Below are 21580 nucleotides of genomic sequence, written 5' to 3'. Positions count from 1 at the left end.
CGGTGCCTGTAAAAGTACCGAATTTGATACACATCCCTAAGAGTGTAGTGTAGATTTGTTTTTGTTTTTTTTTAAAGTTATGCTTCAGTTATTGATGGTGATCTGGTGCTACATAGACAACAATATGATATGGCGGCATGTGATACAGTTTTTGTGGCAGGAGGCGATCACTCGGGTCGTGGTAAAGCAGCACTGTTGCTGCCGTGTGCATGTAACCTCCTTTCCTCTCATTCAAGCTGCTTTACAATGACAACCAGCCCCCCCACACACCCCCGACCCCATCCCCTGCACCGCCGCCCCTCCTTCCTCGCCAAATGCTGCTCCTGCTACTGGGTGCAGTCCTTTGCAAGTGCAGAGAAACGTTCCTGCTGACGCTGTAGGATGACGCAGGCGCTTTCTTCCGTGCTATACGTTTCACCTCCTCTCCAACATCTTTTACAACATTTTCCCCTCATTTCTTCTGTTTTTCTTTATTCCCCATCCCTGCCTTCTTCTCTCTCCTCCTCCCCTTTCTCTCTCTCTCTCTTGCTCTGCTCCGGCACTGCAGTGCTGATTGTGATTGCACACACACATACACACGCACTCGCACAGGAGCGTTGCCGAGAGGCAAGGACTGCAGCAGCAAGTGTGGTTGAGGTACTCGTCACCAAAGACGCACCGGGTGGAGTGATGCATTCCGAGAGCAGATAGCTTATGTTATCCGGCCTCCTCTGCACTGCCTCTGCATCCCGTTCCTATTGCTCCTCCCACTCTAACTCTTCCTCCTCCGCCTCCTCCTGCCGCCTACTGCCTCGCTAGACAGGACTATAGATTGACCGGGACTAGCAAGCGGCGGATGAACAGGTTTGCTCCGGCTGCGGCGATGCTAAGACCGCATCTTCTCCTCCCGACGCCTGGATTTTAATCGAGCGGAGAAGACAACAACCCGCTTGCCAGATACATCAGATGACCGTGTCCCCGCTTACCGGCGTTGTCATTGGCTCGTTTTGATCTTTGCTGGCTGTTTTGGCCTTTCCTGGCCAGCAGGCACTGCAGCATCAGGACCGCATGAAGTAGTAGGGCATGAGGACCCAGAGGCGATCCGAGCAGGCTTGAGTGCTTCCTTTGCTACCACTGCTGAGGTGCTTATCTTCATTTTTTTCTCCTCCAGAATAGGGTGTCTGGCGGTGGGGGGTGGCGGGGAGCGCGAGCACGGGTATCCGGGCCCCTGCAGAGCAGAGCAGGGTGGTCTGGTGTGCGGAAGAAGGAAGCAGGACGTCCTGTGGGAAAGGAGCAGCTCCAGCCTTGGACTCCTGATGGTGGCTATTTTTGTCTCCCCTAGCTGAGTGACTGGGACAGCAGGTGCAAGAGAAGATGCTTATGGCCCGGGACACGGCACGAGATGAGGCTCAAAAGCTGCACAGGAAGTGGCTGAAGCACCAGGCCTTCATGGCAGAACTGGCCCGCAACAAGGAATGGCTGGCCAAGATAGAACAGGTGAGTGGAGGTCAGCTGGATGGAGCAGGTGAGTCTAATACGACTCACTCTCTGGGCCGTCCTATTATCACTTACTGTAGCATCCTGAAAAACATTCTCAAGGTTATGAATGCCATGAGCTTTTCACGCCCTCCATCCCCTCCGCCCAGGTGACAGGATCCCTGTCACCATCATCACAGCTGTTACAATGGTTCTGGAACGTCACCAAGCTCGCCGCGAGCGGCAGAGGGCACGTAAACCTTTGCAGGAGCGAACAAATAATGTACATTTCTTTTTTGCCTTGTCTGGTATATGACAAGAACTGAGTTCCCACCATGCTTTGATCCCGAATGATGCTCAGGTGTGCCGTTTAAGTAAATGAGCCAAGTTGAAACTTTGCTGCTTTTATTTCTGACGGAAGAATATGTGGAAATATACACCACATTGCTGATTATTTAAAAAAAAAAAATGTAACATTTTCAAGCATACAAATGGATAAATAAACTAAAAAAATCAATATTACAGTAGTATCTGCCACTACATTAGACCAAACCAATCAGAGCGCACTGTTCAGTATCGTGTCCATTGATTGGCTCAGCCTCACACAGCATTATTATCCATCCATCCATCCATCTTCTTCCGCTTATCCGAGGTCGGGTCGCGGGGGCAGCAGCCTAAGCAAGGAAGCCCAGACTTCCCTCTCTCCAGCCTCTTCGTTTAGCTCTTCCCGGGGGATCCCGAGGCGTTCCCAGGCCAGCCGTTAGACAAAGTCTTCCCAACGTGTCCTGGGTCTTCCTCATGGCCTCCTACCGGTTGGACGTGCCCCAAACACCTCCCTAGGGAGGCGTTCGGGTGGCATCCTGACCAGATGCCCGAACCCCCTCATCTGGCTCCTCTCGATATGGAGGAGCAGCGGCTTTACGTTGAGTTCCTCCCGGATGGCAGAGCTTCTCACCCTATCTCCAAGGGAGAGCCCCGCCACCCGGCGGAGGAAACTCATTTCGACCGCTTGTACCCGTGATCTTATCCTTTCGGTCATGACCCAAAGCTCATGACCATAGGTGAGGATGGGAACGTAGATCGCCCGGTAAATTGAGAGCTTTGCCTTCCGGCTCAGCTCCTTCTTCACCACAACGGATCAGTACAACGTCCGCATTATATTGGATTAAAATAGTGTAAAGGTGATTAATGAATGTTATTTCATTTCATCTCATAATATTACAAAAATATATATTTGAAAAGTAGTGACCAATTTTCTGCGATGAGGTGGCGATTTGTCCAGGGTGTACATTGCCTTCCGCCCGATTGTAGCTGAGATAGGTACCAGCACCCCCCTTTACCCCAAAGGGAATAAGCGGTAGGAAATGGATGGATGGGTGACCAATTTTCTCATGCTCTAGCTATGAAAATATTGGATTCAAAATAAATGATTCCAACTTCTCAAAATTTCAGTAATCACGGTCGTGTCCAGAACTGATTAATAGGGATAGACAAGGGATTTGTGTATAGATAAACTATGCAATAATGCAATATTGATTTAGACTTTACAGTATTTTGAGGAAATTGTATTGTGTTGTTGTATTTAATCTATGTACATCCATCCATCCATTTCATACCGCTTATTCCCTTCGGGGTCGCGGGGGGTGCTGGTGCCCATCTCAGCTACAATTGGGCGGAAGGCGTTGTACACCCTGGACAAGTCGCCACCTCATCCCAGGGCCAACACAGATAGACAGACAACATTCACACTCACATTCACACACTAGGGCCAATTTAGTGTTGCCAATCAACCTATCCCCAGGTGCATGTCTTTGGAAGTGGGTGGAAGCCGGAGTTCCCGGAGGAAACCCACGCATTCACGGGGAGAACATGCAAACTCCACACAGAAAGATCCCGAGCCCGGGATTGAACCCAGGACTACTCAGGACCTTTGTACTGTGAGGCTGACGCACTAACCCCTCTTCCACCGTGCTGCCCTACTCTATGTACAATATATTCAAATATCTTGAAGATGAGGATAAAAGGTGGTAGTCACACTGACCATCTTAAAAACATCTTTCAATTTTCATTCCATTGTTTAATTGAATCTTAAAGGAATTGTTTTCAACTTGCTCAAACCAAAACATTAGAGCTGTCGAAATATAATTACATTTAATTGCGATTGATTGCATGTTGTACCATAATTAATCAGGATTAATTGCAAATAGTGCTGTCAAATGACTACATTTTAAAATCAGATTAATCATAATTAATCACAGGTTATTACACGCTTGCATAATTTAAATTAACTTAAAAAAAGACCCTAATATTTGGACACATTTAAAATATATATTTTACTTAAATGCAAGTAATTTATTTATTATTAAGAGTAGGGATGTATATCATTCAGATATTATTGGTACGATACCCTTGTCGATATTCCTTATCAATACTGGTATGTATTGGTACTTGTGTCTGTACTATATGTAATTTGTGGAAATAAAGATGTGAAACAATGCAATTTAATTAATATTTATATTGGCACAAATTAAACCATAACCATAACACGCCCAACAGGATGTACTGTAACATCTTAGAACAGGGAAGTCTTTACAACACCTGCTTTTTAAGTCTTAAAGAAAACAACTCATCTACTTGTAAAGGCCATTTACAAGTAGATGGCATTTTCATTACAATTACTCTCAACTGGAAATAATATTTACAGTGGGGCAAAAAAGTATTTAGTCAACCACTGATTGTGCAAGTTCTCCCACTTAAAATTATGACAGAGGTCTGTAATTTTCATCATAGGTACACTTTAACTGTGAGAGACAGAATGTGAAAAAAAATCCAGGAATTCACATTGTAGGAATTTTAAAGAATTTATTTGTAAATTATGGTGGAAAATAAGTATTTGGTCAACCATTCAAAGCTCTCACTGATGGAAGGAGGTTTTGGCTCAAAATCTCATGATACATGGCCCCATTCATTCTTTCCTTAACACGGATCAGTCGTCCTGTCCCCTTAGCAGAAAAACAGTCCCAAAGCATTATGTTTCCACCCCCATGCTTCACAGTAGCTATGGTGTCCTTGGGATGCAACTCAGTAGTGTTCTTCCTCCAAACATGATGAGTTGAGTTTATACCAAAATGGATACATGAATGATACAGAAGAGGATTGGGAGAATGTCATGTGGTCAGATGAAAGCAAAATAGAACTTTTTGGTATAAACTCAACTCGTCGTGTTTGGAGGAAGAAGAATACTGAGTTGCATCCCAAGAACACCACACCTACTGTGAAGCATGGGGGTGGAAACATCATGCTTTGGGGCTGTTTTTCTGCTAAGGGGACAGGACGATTGATCCTTGTTAAGGAAAGAATGAATGGGGCCATGTATTGTGAGATTTTGAGCCAAAACCTCCTTCCATCAGTGAGAGCTTTGAATGATTGACCAAATACTTATTTTCCACCATAATTTACAAATAAATTATTTAAAAATTCCTACAATATGAGTTCCTGATTTTTTTTTCACATTCTGTCTCTCACAGTTGAAGTGTACCTATGATGAAAATTACAGACCTCTGTCATCATTTTAAGTGGGAGAACTTGCACAATCGCTGGATGACTAAATACTTTTTTGCTCCACTGTATATATGGCATGTATGTGCAGAGCACATAACATTTACATGATATATCTTATCAAATGTATCATATCAATCCATCCATCCATCCTTTTTTCTACCGCTTGTCCTATTCCAGCTGCACCCGGGTGGTAGGCTGGCTACCCTGTACATGTTGCAATACAATCACTTAGCGTGTTATGCGGTTGTGCATTTTGAAACAATAACAATTGTTATTAGTGTTTACGTTGCATACGTATTTGTGTGACGGACCGGAAGCCATATTGAGTGTGGCGTTACCGATGTGTGTGTAGTGTGTATTAAAGTTAAAGATAAAATACCCATGATTGTCACACACACACTAGGTGTAGTGAAATGTGTCCTCTGCATTCGACCCATCCCCTTGATCACCCCCTGGGAAGTGAGGGGAGCAGTGGGCAGCAGCGGTGCCCCGCCCAGGAATCATTTTGGTGATTTAACCCCCAATTCCAACCCTTGATCCTGAGTGCCAAGCAGGGAGGTAATGGGTCCAATTTTTAAAGTCTTTGGTATGACTCTGCCGGGGTTTGAACTCACAACCTGCCGTTCTCAGGGCGGACACTCTAACCACTAGGCCACTGAGTCGGATGTAAATAAAAAGACTCAGTGAGCAAATGTAATGCTCGACAGTCAAGTTCGTAGTCAAGAGACAGAACGAACTGAAACGCATTAAAGGCAGATGTATTTTAACGCCAAGCAAACGCGGCTCAATTGGTGTGACGTCAGACGGCAACGGGAGACCTGTCAGTCACAGTGGATGCTATCTTTCTTCAAAGCAACTTTATGGATTATTTTATTACCTCAATTTTTTTGTGTTGTTGAGTGGACTATCATTGGCCTGTGGATTAAGCCCATATTAATTGGGGCGGTATGGCGAAATGGGTGTAGCGGCCGTGCCAAAAACCTGAGGGATGCAGGTTTGCTCCCCGCCTCTTGACATCCAAATCACTGCCGTTGTGTCCTTGGGCAGGACACTTCAACCTTTCCCCTGGTGCCGCTCACACTGGTGAATTAATGATGAATGAATGAATGATAGGTGGTGGTCGGAGGGGCCGTAGGTGCAAACTGGCAGCCACGCTTCCGTCAGTCTATCCCAGGGCAGCTGTGGCTACAAATGTAGCTTACCACCGCCAGGTGTGAATGAATGATGGGTTCCCACTTCTCTGTGAGCGCTTTGAGTATTTAATAATAGAAAAGGGCGATATATAATCTAATCCTTTATTATTATTATTAATTGATCAGTAGGAAGACGGTTAATATAACGCGGTCGTGACTGGTTGTGAGTAAACCGCATTTCACTTCAAACTGACACAGCGTGCGTGACTTTGAGGAACTTTTTGTGGAGGAAATATTGTTGTGTTACAAACATTTGTGCGGTGTTGCTTCCTAATTTGTCATTTTTCAAAGCTTATTTTAATGTGTAGCAGTGGCAGCTTAACTGAATGTGACAGCGTGTCACAAGTATGTCGGTCAGCCGGAACAAAAAATACCGATATCAGTATCGTTAGTCCAGAATCTTCACAGTCCTCATGGACCGACCTCACCTAATTAGACCTAATTAAATGCTGGTGCCCGGTATACATACCTAATTGAGTGCCTGATTTACTAAGATCCAAATACCACGTGCTAAACAGTGTGTGCAATCTATAAAATAGCATGGACTTCTAGTGGGTGTGTTGCATGTGAAGTGAAGTGAATTATATTTATATGGCGCATTTCTCTACTGACTCAAAGCGTTTTACATAGTGAAAACCCAATATCCAAGTTACACTTAAACCAGTGTGGGTGGCACTGGGAGCAGGTGGGTAAAGTGTCTTGCCCAAGGACACAACAGCAGTGACTAGGATGGCAGAAGCGGGGATAGAACCTGGAACCCTCAAGTTGCTGGCACGGCCACTCTACCAACCGAGCTGTACCGCTCTCATGTAATCTACTAACACTGTGTGTACAATTGAAAAGTGGTGCATACCGCCTTATTTTTAAAGGGGATTTTGCTCGTACTAAACGGGGCATCACCACGGAGACACTTTTATTTACTGCACATGCATGTTACCTTGCGCCTACCTGTGGCGTTTTACTATGTTTTCGAACATGCAGGAGACATGCATCACTTTTTATAGCAATTTTAGAAACCGTCCAGGAGATACAGTATGTTAAAGGCATCACTTTTTATAGCAATATTAGAAACCGTCCAGGAGATACAGTATGTTAAAGGCCTATATGAAATGAGATTTTTTTTATTCAAACGGGAATAGCAGGTCCATTTTATGTGTCATACTTGATCATTTTGCGATATTGCCATATTTTTGCTGAAAGGATTTAATAGAGAACATTGACGATCAAGTTCGCAACTTTTGGTCGCTAATAGAAAAGCCCTGCCTTTATGTATGTGCGCGTGACGTCACGAGTTGCAGGGCCCCACACATATTCACATTGTTTTTAATGGGAGCTTCCAGCAGTAAGAGCAATTCGGACCGAGAAAGCGACAATTTCCCCATTAATTTGAGCGAGGATGAAAGATTCGTGAATTAGGATATTGATAGTGAAGGAATATAAAAAAAAAAGTTACAGCTCCGGGTGGCGGCAGTGTGAGCGTTTCAGATGTAATTAGACACATTTACTTGGATAATTCTGGAAGATCCCTTATCTGCTTATTCTTTTAATAGTGTTTTAGTGAGATTGTAAAGACATACCTCGAGGTCGGATGGCTGCGGTGAACACGCAGTGTCTCACAGAGAAGCCGGGCAGCCAAGCTCACAGCTGCCTTTTTTGACAGCTACTGCAGGAGGAAGTCCCATAATCCACTGATGTCTCCGGTAAGAGCCGACTTAATATCACAATTTTCCCATCCAAAGACATGCTGGTTGACGTAGAGAAACATGTTCGCTTGACCGCTCTGCTTCACAACAAACAAAGAAACACCGGCTGTGTCTCGGTGCTAAAGGCAGCTGCAATCCACCGCTTTCCACCAATAGCATTGTTCTTTATAGTCTCCATTATTAAATGAACAAATTGCAAAAGATTCAGCAACACAGATGTCCAAAATACTGTGTAATCATGCCATGAAGAGAGACGACTTTTAGCCGTGTTTATTGCCTCGCTAATATGTCCCCTCCAATACGTGACGTCACGCGATATTTAAAATTGCAATTTAGTAAACTAAAAAGGCCGTATTGGTACGTGTTGCAACGTTAATATTTCATCATTGATATATAAACTATCAGACTGCGTGGTCGGTAGTAGTGGGTTTTAGTAGGCCTTTAATATTATAAATGAAAAAAGGAACGGCATTATAAAAACAAAACGCCAACAGACACCAAAACGCATCAATTCAATTTGTTTTAATCACACCCTTGATCATAAAAGGATGTTGATTTTTTATTTCTGACAGACCATGCAAGTATGTTGACGCACACATATGGCGGACGATTCTCTGTAAATCCTGTCTTTGCAGCGCAAGCACCGAGTGTGTGTCTGTGTACACATACTTTTAAGACGTGCTAAATAAAACGCAAAATAGTGCCTGCAAAACGATGATGAGTGTTGCTAAATCACATTGCGAGTGCTGGATAACATGTATGCACTTTCTCTTTGCAGCTTTTTGGGCGTTGTGATGATCAGCATATATTTTGCATATTCATGAAGACAGGCATTCTAAATGGATTGCACACCTTATTCTGCTCACTTAACAGATGCACTCCACTTTACACACGTTTAGTAAATCCGCTTTGCTTGCGCTATCAAATTTGCACGTAGTACACGCAAACCAGGCCTTAAGTGTTTCAGCTAACCTCCTGATTCTAACACACCTTTCAGATAACCATCTACTCCCGATTGTAGCTTAGCTATGCACCAGCACCCCCCGCCACCTCAAAGGGAATAAGCGGTAGAAAATGGATGGATGTATGTTACGGTAAAGGAGCACATGCAGTCAAAATAAATTGTGTAATTAATCTGCTGGTCAACATTTCTATTGCAATAATGTTTTTGTAAGTAATGACATGAGTTTATTTGTCATTTTGTCAGCACTAATCGTTTCTTTTAATCCTTGGTAAGTGAACCCTATTAAAATGTGCACCCAACATGAGACTGGATAAGTGGTTTGCTTTATGCTATTGTTTCTATTTTAACAGCTCAACACAAAATGGACACAAACACTCATTTCCAGTCTCAGACACACGCATGAAATACACTGTATGGCCACCCATCCAAATGATCAAAATCAGGTGTCCTAATCCCTTGGTGTATGAAATCAAGCACTTATGCAATGAGACTGTTTCTACAAACATTTGTGAAAGAATGGGCCGCTTTCAAGAGTTCAGTGATTTCCAGCATTGAACTGTCATAGGATGCCACCTGTGCAAGAAATCTAGTCGTGAAATTTCCTCGCTCCTAAATATTCCAAAGTCAACTGTTGGCTTTATTATAAGAAAATGGAAAAGTTTGGGAACAACAGCAACTCAGCCACCAAGTGGTTGGCCACGTAAAGTCACAGAGAGGGGTCAGCGGATGCTGAAGCAAATAGTGCAAAGAGGTCGCTGACTTTCTGCAGTCAGTTTTCTACAGAGCTCCTTGTTACCACATATGTTAGCCAGAGGAGAAGCACTTCAATTTTTTACACACACTTGTTATTTCATATGTTGACCAGAGGGTCAGCACTTTTAAAAGCGACACACAGTCAATTTGCAAAATCCCTCCTTTTTTGGGACCACCCTAATTTTGATAGATTTCACCACTAGGGGTGCACATGAGACATTCTCTATTCGATGCAATGGTTTTTCGCATTGGGACCTTGATTTCGGTCCTAACTTGTTCACCGGTCCTAATATGGAAGGTACTTTTCCTTGTTGATGTCTCAAGAAGGGTAGAATTACAAAAACATACACGCACACACACACACACACACACACACACACACATATACGTGTTTGGGTGACATATGAGGACTTATGACAAAAACGTGACATATGGGGACATGCCTTTCCAATGGTCCTACAGGCCTGGGAATCAGACGGTTAGTGAACCAGAATTTTAGAAACACAGTGGTCTATTGAGATTTTTGCAACTCCTTTGTTTTTTTCTGAACCTGATTTTTATGGTACATATGAGGACTTGTCAGGTTTAGGTGACAAATGAAGACCAGAGTGTTTAAGATTTCAAGTTTATGTGACATATGACGACCATGACGTCACAGAGTGTTTAAGATTTCAGGTTCATGTGACATATGATGACCATGACGTCACAGAGTGTTTAAGATTTCAAGTTCATGTGACATATGATGACCATGACATCACAGAGTGTTTAAGATTTCAAGTTTGTGAAATATGACAACCATGACGTCACAGAGTGTTTAAGATTTCAGGTTCATGTGACATATGAGGCTAATGACATCAGAGACTTAACAAAACCACCTGAGTTGGTTTAGTTGATGTGTTGTCATTTAAAAAAAAAAATCCCAATCCCATGCTAATGTAATCTAAAACCAAGAAGAGTTTAAAAGAAACATGGGTAAAAATGTAATTGTCGACTAAGTGTAACTGAATTGTTTTTGTGGATTTTGTCGCTAAGAATTATCTGGAATAAATACAAAATGCTTGCTGTTTATTTTGCTTTTTTAATTGCTGGTAACATACTCAAACTACCACAGAAGATGTGGGAAAACATTTTTTTTCCCTTTTTTTAATATGATTCTGTTATGGATGTAGTACTTGATGGCAAGCGAATCTCTGTCCTGTAGAGCTACTAGTTCTTTATGGAGGCAGGCTTCACAATCTTTTTTACCTGGTACTTTGTTGCCAGTTACAAAATGCAACATGTGTCATTCAACTGCTTCCACTTCTTCCCCTTTGCAGCTGTCATAAAGGAGACAAAATACAATTTCTTACTGAAGGAATAATGACTATAACACAGTGAAAAGGTGCAAAACGTAATATAATATTCTAGTAAATGATGTGGATTATTTATTTACCCCGCTTTGGAGTGGACCAAGTGGAAGAAGCTTGAGACATACCCACTTCCAGCGATTTGTCCTGGTGTCAATCTGAAAGAAAGAATTAGAAAACTGTAAAAGTAAACATTTAACATATTGTGCTTTGTGAAGCAGCGGAGTATATGTGTTGTCCGTCTATTTATCAATAATGCAGACGAGGAGGTTGGCTGAGTTCTTAACGTTTGCTTTCAGAGCGTGCATATCACAACATACAAGATGCCGTCATGGCGACACAACCTATACCGGGCTACCGCGCATGCTCGTCACTCCTGTTGCATGCTGGGTAGGGTAGTTCTTTTTTCCCCTGGCTCATAACATTACAATATAGTACCATGTATATGCGTTCAGTTTATCAAAGCACCAAGCAAACAGATATGGTCATAATTATTTTAAGTGCACTACGCAGAATAAACACAACATTATTAATATTGTTACTACGGATAATTTGATCAAAAATTCCCTAAAACAGCCCACTACCTATAATATAAGTTTTTTAAACATAAGATCCCTGATAAAAAAAAATGTTTCTGCTGTTACCTCAGAAATTGCCTGTTCAGATGTTATGATTGTGGCTCAGAGATTTGTATGTAGATTATATTTATTTTCCATAACAAACAGGATAACTTAAATACCCTGGCAGTGGCAATAAGCTTAAATGTTTGTATTTACATTTTTGGAGTTAATTTTCATAAAATTTGCTATTTAACTGCTGCTGTTTAACAAGGACTGATTTAAATTGTGTTTGCTCAACAAATGTTTTGGCGCTTTTGTTCATGTGGGAGAATATTCCAATAAAGGTGCACTACACACTACTTTTGAATTCATTATTGGGCTTTGCGTATACAATGCATTTAATCGCGATTAATAAGAGAAATAGTGCGATTAACTTCGATTAAAAATTTTAGTCATTGCCCAGCCCTAATATATATACAAACCCCGTTTCCATAAAAGTTGGGAAATTGTGTTAGATGTAAATATAAACTGAATACAATGATTTGCAAATCCTTTTCAACCCATATTCAATTGAAAGCATTACAAAGACAACATATTTGATGTTCAAACTCAAACTTTTTTTTTTTTGCAAATAATAATTAACTTTGAATTTCATGGCTGCAACACGTGACAAAGTAGTTGGGAAAGGGCATGTTCACCACTGTGTTACATCACATTTTCTTTTAACAACACTCAATAAACGTTTGGGAACTGAGGAAACTAATTGTTGAAGCTTTGAAAGTAGAATTCTTTACCATTCTTGCTTGATGTACAGCTTAAGTTGTCGTGTTTTACGCTTCATAATGCGCTACACATTTTCGATGGGAAACATGTCTGGACTGCAGGCGGGCCAGGAAAGTACCCGCACTCTTTTACTACGAAGACACGCTGTTGTAACACGTGGCTTGGCATTGTTTTGCTGAAATAAGTAGGGGCGTCCATGATAATGTTGCTTGGATGACAACATATGTTGCTCCAAAACCTGTATGGACCATTCAGCATTAATGGTGCCTTCTCAGATGTGTAAGTTACCCATGCTTTGGGCACTAATACACCCCCATACCATCACACATGCTGGCTTTTGAACTTTGCGCCGGATGGTTATTTTCCTCTTTGTTCCGGAGAACACCACGTCCACAATTTCCATATATAATTTGAAATGTGGACTCGTCAGACCACAGAACACTTTTCCACTTTGCATCAGTCCATCTTAGATGAGCTCGGGCCCAGCGAAGCCCGCGGCGTTCCTCTGTGTTGTTGATAAATGGCATTTGCTTTGCATAGTAGAGTTTTAACTTGCATTTACAGATGTAGCGACCAACTGTAGTAACTGACAGTGGTTTTCTGAAGTATTTCTGAGCCCATGTGGTGATATCTTTTACACACTGATGTCGGTTTTTAATGCAGTACATCGCTTACGTGCAGTGATTTCTCCAGATTCTCTGAACCTTTTGATAATTTTACGGACCGTAGATGGTAAAATCCCTAAATTCTTTGCAAAAAAAATGTTTAGCAGTTTTAACATCAAATATGTTGTCTTTGTAGCATATTCAACAGAATTGGGGTTGAAAATTCTTTGCAAATCATTGTATCCTGTTTATATGTACATCTAACACAATTTCCCAACTCATATGGAAACGGGGTTTGAATGTATTTATATATATATATAGCCTATTATTTGCGCACTATTTACAAGTTATGTACCAAAAACACGACCACCGAAAAAATACTTTGATCAATGAAAACAGCGCTGCAGAAACCGGCTGTAAACAAGAGGCACTGCATTTTCTGAATTGAAACACTCATTTTAAAGCTTTGACATTAACATTTTAACACACACTAATCTGATTCAGAAAATATGAGGACCTTATATGAAACACACCTAGGTCTTTCTTGGTTCAAACAATATGAGGACATGACGAGTGCTCACATGTAGAATTTATGTTGTTGACTTGTAACATCTCCTGTTTTGCTAAACATGAGTTCCAAACTCCCTACTGACTAACATGGATGTACCCTTACGAAAATGTTGTCATGTAAACTGATCTGTGACAGATTAAAATTAATAAATGTCTTTCAAAATATAGGTTGGGTCAAATTTAGAGCAGATATAGTAAAAATAGACATGTAATAACCTGTTGGAGGGATGAAGTCGGTTTATGGCTGTCATCTGAATCTAGAGAATGTTGAGATAGAACCTCAAACAGTTGGTTTCTGCAACAAAACACAAAAATATAATGTCATAACTAATTAATTATAACATTCTCACCACTTTTTGTTGATAAAAATCTGAGCATACAATGCCAGATAAAGGGTAAAGATTATTACAGAGTTTCAGCTCTTAGACAATTCATTAAGAATGTAACACACACAAAAATCTGGTTCAGAAAATATGAGGACCTGAATTGAGACACTCATTTTAAAGCTTTGACATTAACATTGTAACACACATTTTCTGGTCCAGAAAATATGAGGACCTTATATGAAACACACCTAAGTCTTTCTTGCTTCAAACAATATAAGGACATGACGAGTGCTCACATGTAGAATTTATGTTGTTGACTTGTAACATCTCCTATTTTGCTAAACATGAGTTCTAAACTTTCTACTGACTAACATGGATGTACCCTTGCGAAAAAGTTGTCATATAAACTGATCTGTGAGAGATTAAAATTAATAAATGTCTTTCAAAATATAGGTTGGGTCAAATTTAGAGCAGATATAGTAAAAATAGACATGTAATAACCTGTTGGAGGGATGAAGTCAGTTAATGGCTCACATCTGAATCCGGAGAATGTTGAGATGGAACCTCAACAGTTGGTTTCTGCAACAAAACACAAAAATATAATGTCAGAACTAATTAATTATAACATTATCAGCACTTTTTGTTGATGAAACTCTCAGCATACAATGCCAGATAAATAGTAAAGATTATTACAGAGTTTCAGCTCTTAGACAATTAATTAAGAATATAAAACACACTAAAATCGGGTTCAGAAAATATGAGGACCTGAATTGAGACACTCATTTTAAAGCTTGGACATTAACATTGTAACACACACTAATCTGGTTTAGAAAATATGAGGACCTTATATGAAACACACCTAAGTCTTTCTTGGTTCAAACAATATAAGGACATGACGAGTGGTCACATGTAGAATGTATGTTGTTGACTTGTAACATCTCCTGTTTTGCTAAACATGAGTTCCAAACTCCTTACTGACTAACACGGATGTACCCTTACGAAAATGTTGTCATATAAACTGATCTGTGAGAGATTAAAATTAATAAACGTCTTTCAAAATATAGGTTGGGTCACATTTAGAGCAGATATAGTAAAAATAGACTTGTAATAACCTGTTGGAGGGATGAAGTCGGTTTATCGCTCACATCTGAATCTGGAGAATGTTGAGATAGAACCCCAACAGTTGGTGTCTGCAACAAAACACAAAAATATAATGTCAGAACTAATTAATTATAACATTAACAACCACTTTTGGTTGATAATATTCTGAGCATATAATTCTGCATAAACAGTAAAGATTATTATAGCGTTTTAGCTCTTAGACTATTATTTAAGAATGTAACATTCACTAAAATGTGGTTCAGAAAATATGAGGACCTGGATTGAAACACTCATTTTAAAGCTTTGAATTAAACATTGTAACACACACTAATGTGGTTCAGAAAAATATGAGGACCTTATATGAAACACACTGAAGTCTTTTTTAGTTCAAACAATATGAGTACATGACAAGTGATCACATATAGAATTCATGTTGCTGACCTGTAACACCTCCTGTTTTGCTAAACATGAGTTGTAAATTCCACAGACTAACATGAATGTACGCTTAAAAAATGTTGTCATATAAACTGATCTGTGAGAGGTTAAAAGGATTAAATGTCTTTTGAAGAATAGGTTGTGTCAAGTTTTTAGCAGATATAGGGCAGCACAGTGGAAGAGGGGTTAGTGCATGTGCGTCACAAATCGAAGGTCCTGAGTAGTCCTGAGTTAAATCCTGGGCTCGTGATCTTTCTGTGTGGAGTTTGCATGTTCTCCCCGTGACTGCGTGGGTTCCCTCCGGGTACTCCGGCTTCATCATACCTCCAAAGACATGCACCTGGGGATAGGTTGATTGGCAACACTAAATTGGCCCTAGTGTGTGAATGTGAGTGTAAATGTTGTCTATTTGTGTTGGCCGTGTAATGAGGTGGCGACTTGTCCAGGGTGTACTCCGCCTTCCGCCCGAATGCAGCTCAGATAGGCTCAAGCACACCCCGCCAACCCAAAAAAGGGACAGGTAGTAGAAAATGGATGGATGGATGGATAGTAAAATAGTCAAGTAATAACCTGTTGGAGGGATGAAGTCGGTTTATCGCTCACATGAATCTGGAGAATGTTGAGATAGAACATCAACAGTTGGTGTCTGCAACAAAACACATAAAAATAATGTTAGAACTTATTAATTATAACATTATCAGCACTTTTTGTTGTTAACATTATGAGCATATAATGCCAGATAAATAGTAAAGATATTTATAGAGGGTTTCTGTCTCTTGTCCCGCTCATGTCTTGAGATGAACTTCCCTCGGTACTCGACCACAAAAGAACCTTTTTAAATTGATGCAAGAGCAAATACACCATATCCTGATAAAACAGTTTATCAATTAACAATGTTTGGAATATCTGTTTTAAAAAGGAATAATAATAGTCGTTACTTGACTAAAAATTCAATTACAAACAGAATTACTCTTTCATAAATGTAAATAATTATAAAATTAAGTACAAACCCCGTTTCCATATGAGTTGGGAAATGGTGTTAGATGCAAATATAAACAGAATACAATGATTTGCAAATCATTTTCAAGCCATATTCAGTTGAATATGCTACAAAGACAACATATTTGATGTTCACTCTGATAAACATTTTTTTGGTGCAAATAATCATTAACTTTAGAATTTGATGCTAGCAACACGCAACAAACAAGTTGGGAAAGGTGGCAATAAATACTGATAAAGTTAAGAAATGCTCATCAAACACTTATTTGGGACATCCCACAGGTGTGAAGGCTAATTTGGAACAGGTGGGTGCCATGATTGGGTATAAAAACAGCTTCCCAAAAAATGCTCAGTCTTTCACAGGAAAGGATGGGGCGAGGTACACCCCTTTGTCCACAACTGCGTGAGCAAATAGTCAAACAGTTTAAGAACAACGTTTCTCAAAGTGCAATTGCAAGAAATTTACTGATTTCAACATCTACGCTCCATGATATCATCAAAAGGTTCAGAGAATCTGGAGAAATCACTCCACGTAACCGGCATGTCTGGAAACTAACATTGAATAACCGTGACCTTCGATCCCTCAGACGGCACTGTATCAAAAACCGACATCAATCTCTAAAGGATATCACCACATGAGTTCAGGAACACTTCAGAAAACCACTGTCACTAAATACAGTTTGTTGCTATATCTGTAAGTGCAAGTTAAAGCTCTATTATGCAAAGCGAAAGCCAATTATCAACATCCAGAAACGCCGCCGGCTTCTCTGGGCCCGAGATCATCTAAGATGGACTGATGCAAAGTGGAAAGGTGTTCTGTGGTCTAACGAGCCCACATTTCAAATTTTTGGGGGAAATATTCGACACCGTTTCATCCGGACCAAAGGGGAAGCGAACCATCCAGACTGTTATCGACGCAAAGTTGAAAAGCCAGCATCTGTGATGGTATGGGGGTGCATTAGTGCCCAAGGCATGGGTAACTTACACATCTGTAAGTTACCCATCTGTTTGGAACAACATTTGCTGCCATTTAAGCGCCGACTTTTTCATGTGCGCCCCTGCTTATTTCAGCAAGACAATGCCAAGCCACATTCAGCACGTGTTCAGCTTCATAAAAAAAGAGTGCAGGTACTTTCCTGGCCGGCCTGCAGTCCTATCAAAAATGTGTGGTGCATTATGAAGCGTAAAATACGACAGAGGAGACCCCGGACTGTTGAAGGACTGAAGCTCTACATAAAACAAGAATGGGAAAGAATTCCACCTTCCAAGCTTCAACAATTAGTTTCCTCAGTTCAAACGATTATTGAGTGTTGTTGAAAGAAAAGGTGATGTAACACAGTGGTGAACATGCCCTCTCCCAACTACTTTGGCACGTATTGCAGCCATGAAATTCTAAGTTAATTATTATTTGTAAAAAAAATTATTCCGTTTGGATTTACATCCAACACAATTTCCCAACTCATATGGAAACGGGGTTTGTAATTAATGTGTTACTTGAAAAAGAAAAGTTTTAAATATCTAGCATATGCAGTTGAGAGACATTTCATGAGAGCAGAGTGTGTGTGTGCCTTTAAAAAGCTGTGCCTTTTGCCAAGTGACGTGAGACTCCAGCGCCCAGACATAGCAAAATAGTTCAGCTGTATTTTTTAGCTTAGCAGTGGCAGTTAAGATAGTTCTGTTGAATGTTTTTGTTTGCGTGTGGATGAGGCCTCTTTCTATTTGATATCGTGTTCGTAATTACTTCCGGGGGTTGCTTTCATTAGTAAAAAGATATTACTGCACTAAACCTTTTGTGCTTCTAACGCTGTCTTGTTGACATACAATCACATCAAAAGTAGCATGCCAGATTACATAAAACGCATCGTAACAGCGTTGTAGCGTACATAAAAGTTATTAGATTACTCGTTACCGGTAAAAGTAACAGCATTAGTAACATCGTTTTCATATACCGCTGTTATACCATCCATCCATCCATCCATCATCTTCCGCTTTTCCGAGGTGAGGTCGCGGTGGCAGCAGCCTAAGCAGGGAAACCCAGACTTCCCTCTCCCCAGCCACTTCGTCTAGCTCTTCCCGGGGGATCCCGAGGCGTTCCCAGGCCAGCCGGGAGACATAATCTTCCCAAAGTGTCCTGGGTCTTCCCCGTGGCCTCTTACCGGTTGGACGTGCCCTAAACACCTCCCTAGGGAGGCGTTCGGGTGGCATCCTGACCAGATGCCCGAACCACCTCATCTGGCTCCTCTCCATGTGGAGGAGCAGCGGCTTTACTTTGAGTTCCTCCTGGATGGCAGAGCTTCTCACCCTATCTCTAAGGGAGAGCCCTGCCACACGGCGGAGGAAACTCATTTGGGCCGCTTGTACCCGTGATCTTATCCTTTCGGTCATGACCCAAAGCTCATGACCATAGGTGAGGATGGGAACGTAGATCGACCGGTAAATTGAGAGCTTTGCCTTCCGGCTCAGCTCCTTCTTCACCACAACGGATCGATACAACGTCCGCATTACTGAAGACGCCGCACCGATCCGCCTGTCGATCTCACGATCCACTCTTCCCCCACTCGTGAACAAGACTCCGAGGGGCCATAGAGGTCAGGTGCATTGTGAACTGGGCGGCAGCCGAAGGCAGGGCACTTGGCGGTCCGATCCTCGGCTACAGAAGCTAGCTCTTGGGACGTGGAACGCTGTTATTCCAAACACTTCTAATTAAAGCCATATAATACAACCTGTATTAGACAGTAAGGAAATGATCCAAATGAGATGTTGATACAGTTACCATTGATATGATACATAACAAGACAAACCTTTCCAATCATTGATCCACTGGGCCTTAAAACAAGACTTGTCACATCCAGATCAAATAAACTCGGTGGCTTCAGCCTCAGGATTACGTCTCGCTCTTCTTTTGGACACGATGTCTATTTCATGTGTTGATGCGCCTAACAAATCCACACATAAAAATGAAAAAAGTCAGTGACACAGAAATAAAACAAAGAACTAAACCCTTCAAAAACTGTTAAATTTAGGCTCAATGCAGACATGAAGCTTCTCAAACAAAGAACTAATGTAACAATATCAGTAACATGCCAACTCCACAGTGCTTATCAGCTTGAAATATTTGTATTTGAGAAAAAGTATAAACAATTTGAAGAACTCTAGTCTGTCTTGTTTAAAATTAAGAAAAGGTTTACTAGCATAGTGATCAAGGGTGATGGGTCAAATGGAGAGAATAATTTCACCACACCTAGTGTGTGTGTGACAATCACTGCTACATATAATCTTCCATGCAACTTTAAAAAAAAAATGTTAAATGCCTTGGCCTTGGCCCAGAACTGAAATGCTTTATTTAACCTCATAAAATCAAATCTGATTGCAATTAATAACAACAACATTTAACTGTTGTTTATAATGAACTATTTTCCTATGTTAAAAAACATTGGTCTATTTAATTACGTTAAACTCTATTTTATGCTCACCTGATTCAACCATGCTGTCGAAGACTGTCAAAGATGGTTTGTGGCCAAGATAGATGTCCCCCTCCGGTGATGCAGGTCCCGGAAGTGCTGTTCACTGAGCGCTCTGTTGTGCTCAAAATCGTGTGTGAAGTTGTGTATTTCGATTATAAATGGTCCTTTTGGAAAACCCTTTTTATATATATATTCAATATTAAGTGTGATACATGAGCTGTATAACTTCCATGATGAAAATAGTTAACTAGTGATTTAGCCCTCTGTTAGGAGCAGACATCGTCCAGCGGCCAATCAGGCGGCGCCTAACTGAAAATTGGACCAATCAGACGCCGAGACTCTTCAGAGTGGGCGGAAGTAACCGTCTTGAACACAATGTAAAGTGAATACCTCCAAAAACAATCCCCATATTAATCCTAAATTTGCCCCAAAGATAAAAATACCCAAATAATGTGCTATTGTAACCATTTGAAAATATTAAATACTGTGTGTAGTTTGAATTGCATTTGAATTATTGCCTTTGTCTCAATCAAGGTTGAAGGTTGTTTTTTTTTTATGCAAAAACCTACATTTCAGGCACATTTAAAGCAATTATTGTGCGGCATTGTATTTTAGTCAACAGAATAGCAAAAAGTCCAATACAGTAAAATACTGAATCAAACAAATTAAATCATCACCATAATCCCTTTATTACTAATTGTCTAGCCCAAATCCTCTCCAGATAAACCAAATTAATAGATAAAACTAACACTAAAAAGGATGAGATCATCAGATCAGTTGAAAATGTGTTGTTATTTGATTCAGAATTCAAGAGTATATTTATTGCTGTAATGGTTAGATGTTTTTCAAAATGTTGGAGTGTGTGAGTTTCTGACCCACATGACATATGAGGACATATGACATATGAGGACAAGTGTGTGTGTGTGTGTGTCATAATAGCAAAGATGGCCACTAGGGGCAAAATCGAAGGTGACCAAAAAAATTAAACACACTTTCACACACTTTTTCTGAAAATTTGACAAATGAAGACTTTAGAGATTTTTGGTCTGGGAACATGCTGGGAGGGTGTAGAACACGATAGCATTGCGGGAAATATGGGGACATGGAAAATGTCCTCATATTTCAACAGGTCCTCATATGTAAGGTGAAATTTCATAAAAATGTCCCCATATGTCACTTTGACAAACGCACACACACACACACACACACACACACACACACACACACACACACACACACACACACACACACACAGAAGCATGAATTGATTAACGTGGACCCCGACTTAAACAAGTTGAAAAACACACACACACACACACACACACACACACACACACACACACACACACACACAGAAGCATGAATTGATTAACGTGGACCCCGACTTAAACAAGTTGAAAAACTTATTTGGGTGTTACCATTTAGTGGTCAATTGTACAGAATATGTACTGTACTGTGCAATCTACTAATAAAAGTTTCAATCAATCAATCAAGCAGTCCAAGAGAGGCAACTAACAATTTGCATGTTGCTGTTACGTACAATCTGCGTTCAATGAGAGATAGCGTTTGAGGCTAAAGTTTAAATCGCTATCATTAGCTGACCACACGCAAAACTAATGTGCATGCGTGTGTGCTGCGTATGAGTGTAGTATGAGTGTACGCTAGAGATGCGCAGTTTGCGGTCTCATCCACGGAGTCCGCGGATAAACCGCGGGTCGGGTGGGTGACATGACGAAAACATAGATTTTAAATAGATTCGGGC

General features: G+C 40.8%; 1 protein-coding gene and 1 long non-coding RNA gene across 2 annotated transcripts in view; one reads left to right on the top strand and one right to left on the bottom strand.

Moving 5' to 3' along the window:
• Window positions 1-592: 592 nt before the first annotated feature.
• The window catches only part of LOC133551417 (spectrin beta chain, non-erythrocytic 4-like), a 102594-nt gene continuing 81606 nt past the window's right edge, over window positions 593-21580 (top strand). Inside the window, exon 1 of the mRNA XM_061898090.1 lies at window positions 593-1476. Coding sequence (XP_061754074.1) covers window positions 1354-1476 — 123 coding nt within the window. The 5' untranslated portion in view covers window positions 593-1353. The remainder of the gene's footprint in view (window positions 1477-21580) is intronic.
• Window positions 10024-21065, bottom strand: LOC133551416 (uncharacterized). The gene is made up of 8 exons (XR_009806492.1): window positions 19828-21065; window positions 19156-19290; window positions 15926-16001; window positions 14932-15009; window positions 14321-14398; window positions 13710-13788; window positions 11062-11133; window positions 10024-10945 (listed from the first exon to the last, which is right to left on the bottom strand). It is a non-coding gene; the product is annotated as an uncharacterized LOC133551416 (long non-coding RNA).

Source organism: Nerophis ophidion, linkage group LG04 (genome assembly GCF_033978795.1).
Source record: "Nerophis ophidion isolate RoL-2023_Sa linkage group LG04, RoL_Noph_v1.0, whole genome shotgun sequence".
In the NCBI taxonomy this organism is placed as follows: Eukaryota; Metazoa; Chordata; class Actinopteri; order Syngnathiformes; family Syngnathidae; genus Nerophis; species Nerophis ophidion.
The sequence above is the reverse complement of the archived record's forward strand: the minus strand, read 5'-3'. Positions and strand labels throughout refer to the sequence as shown.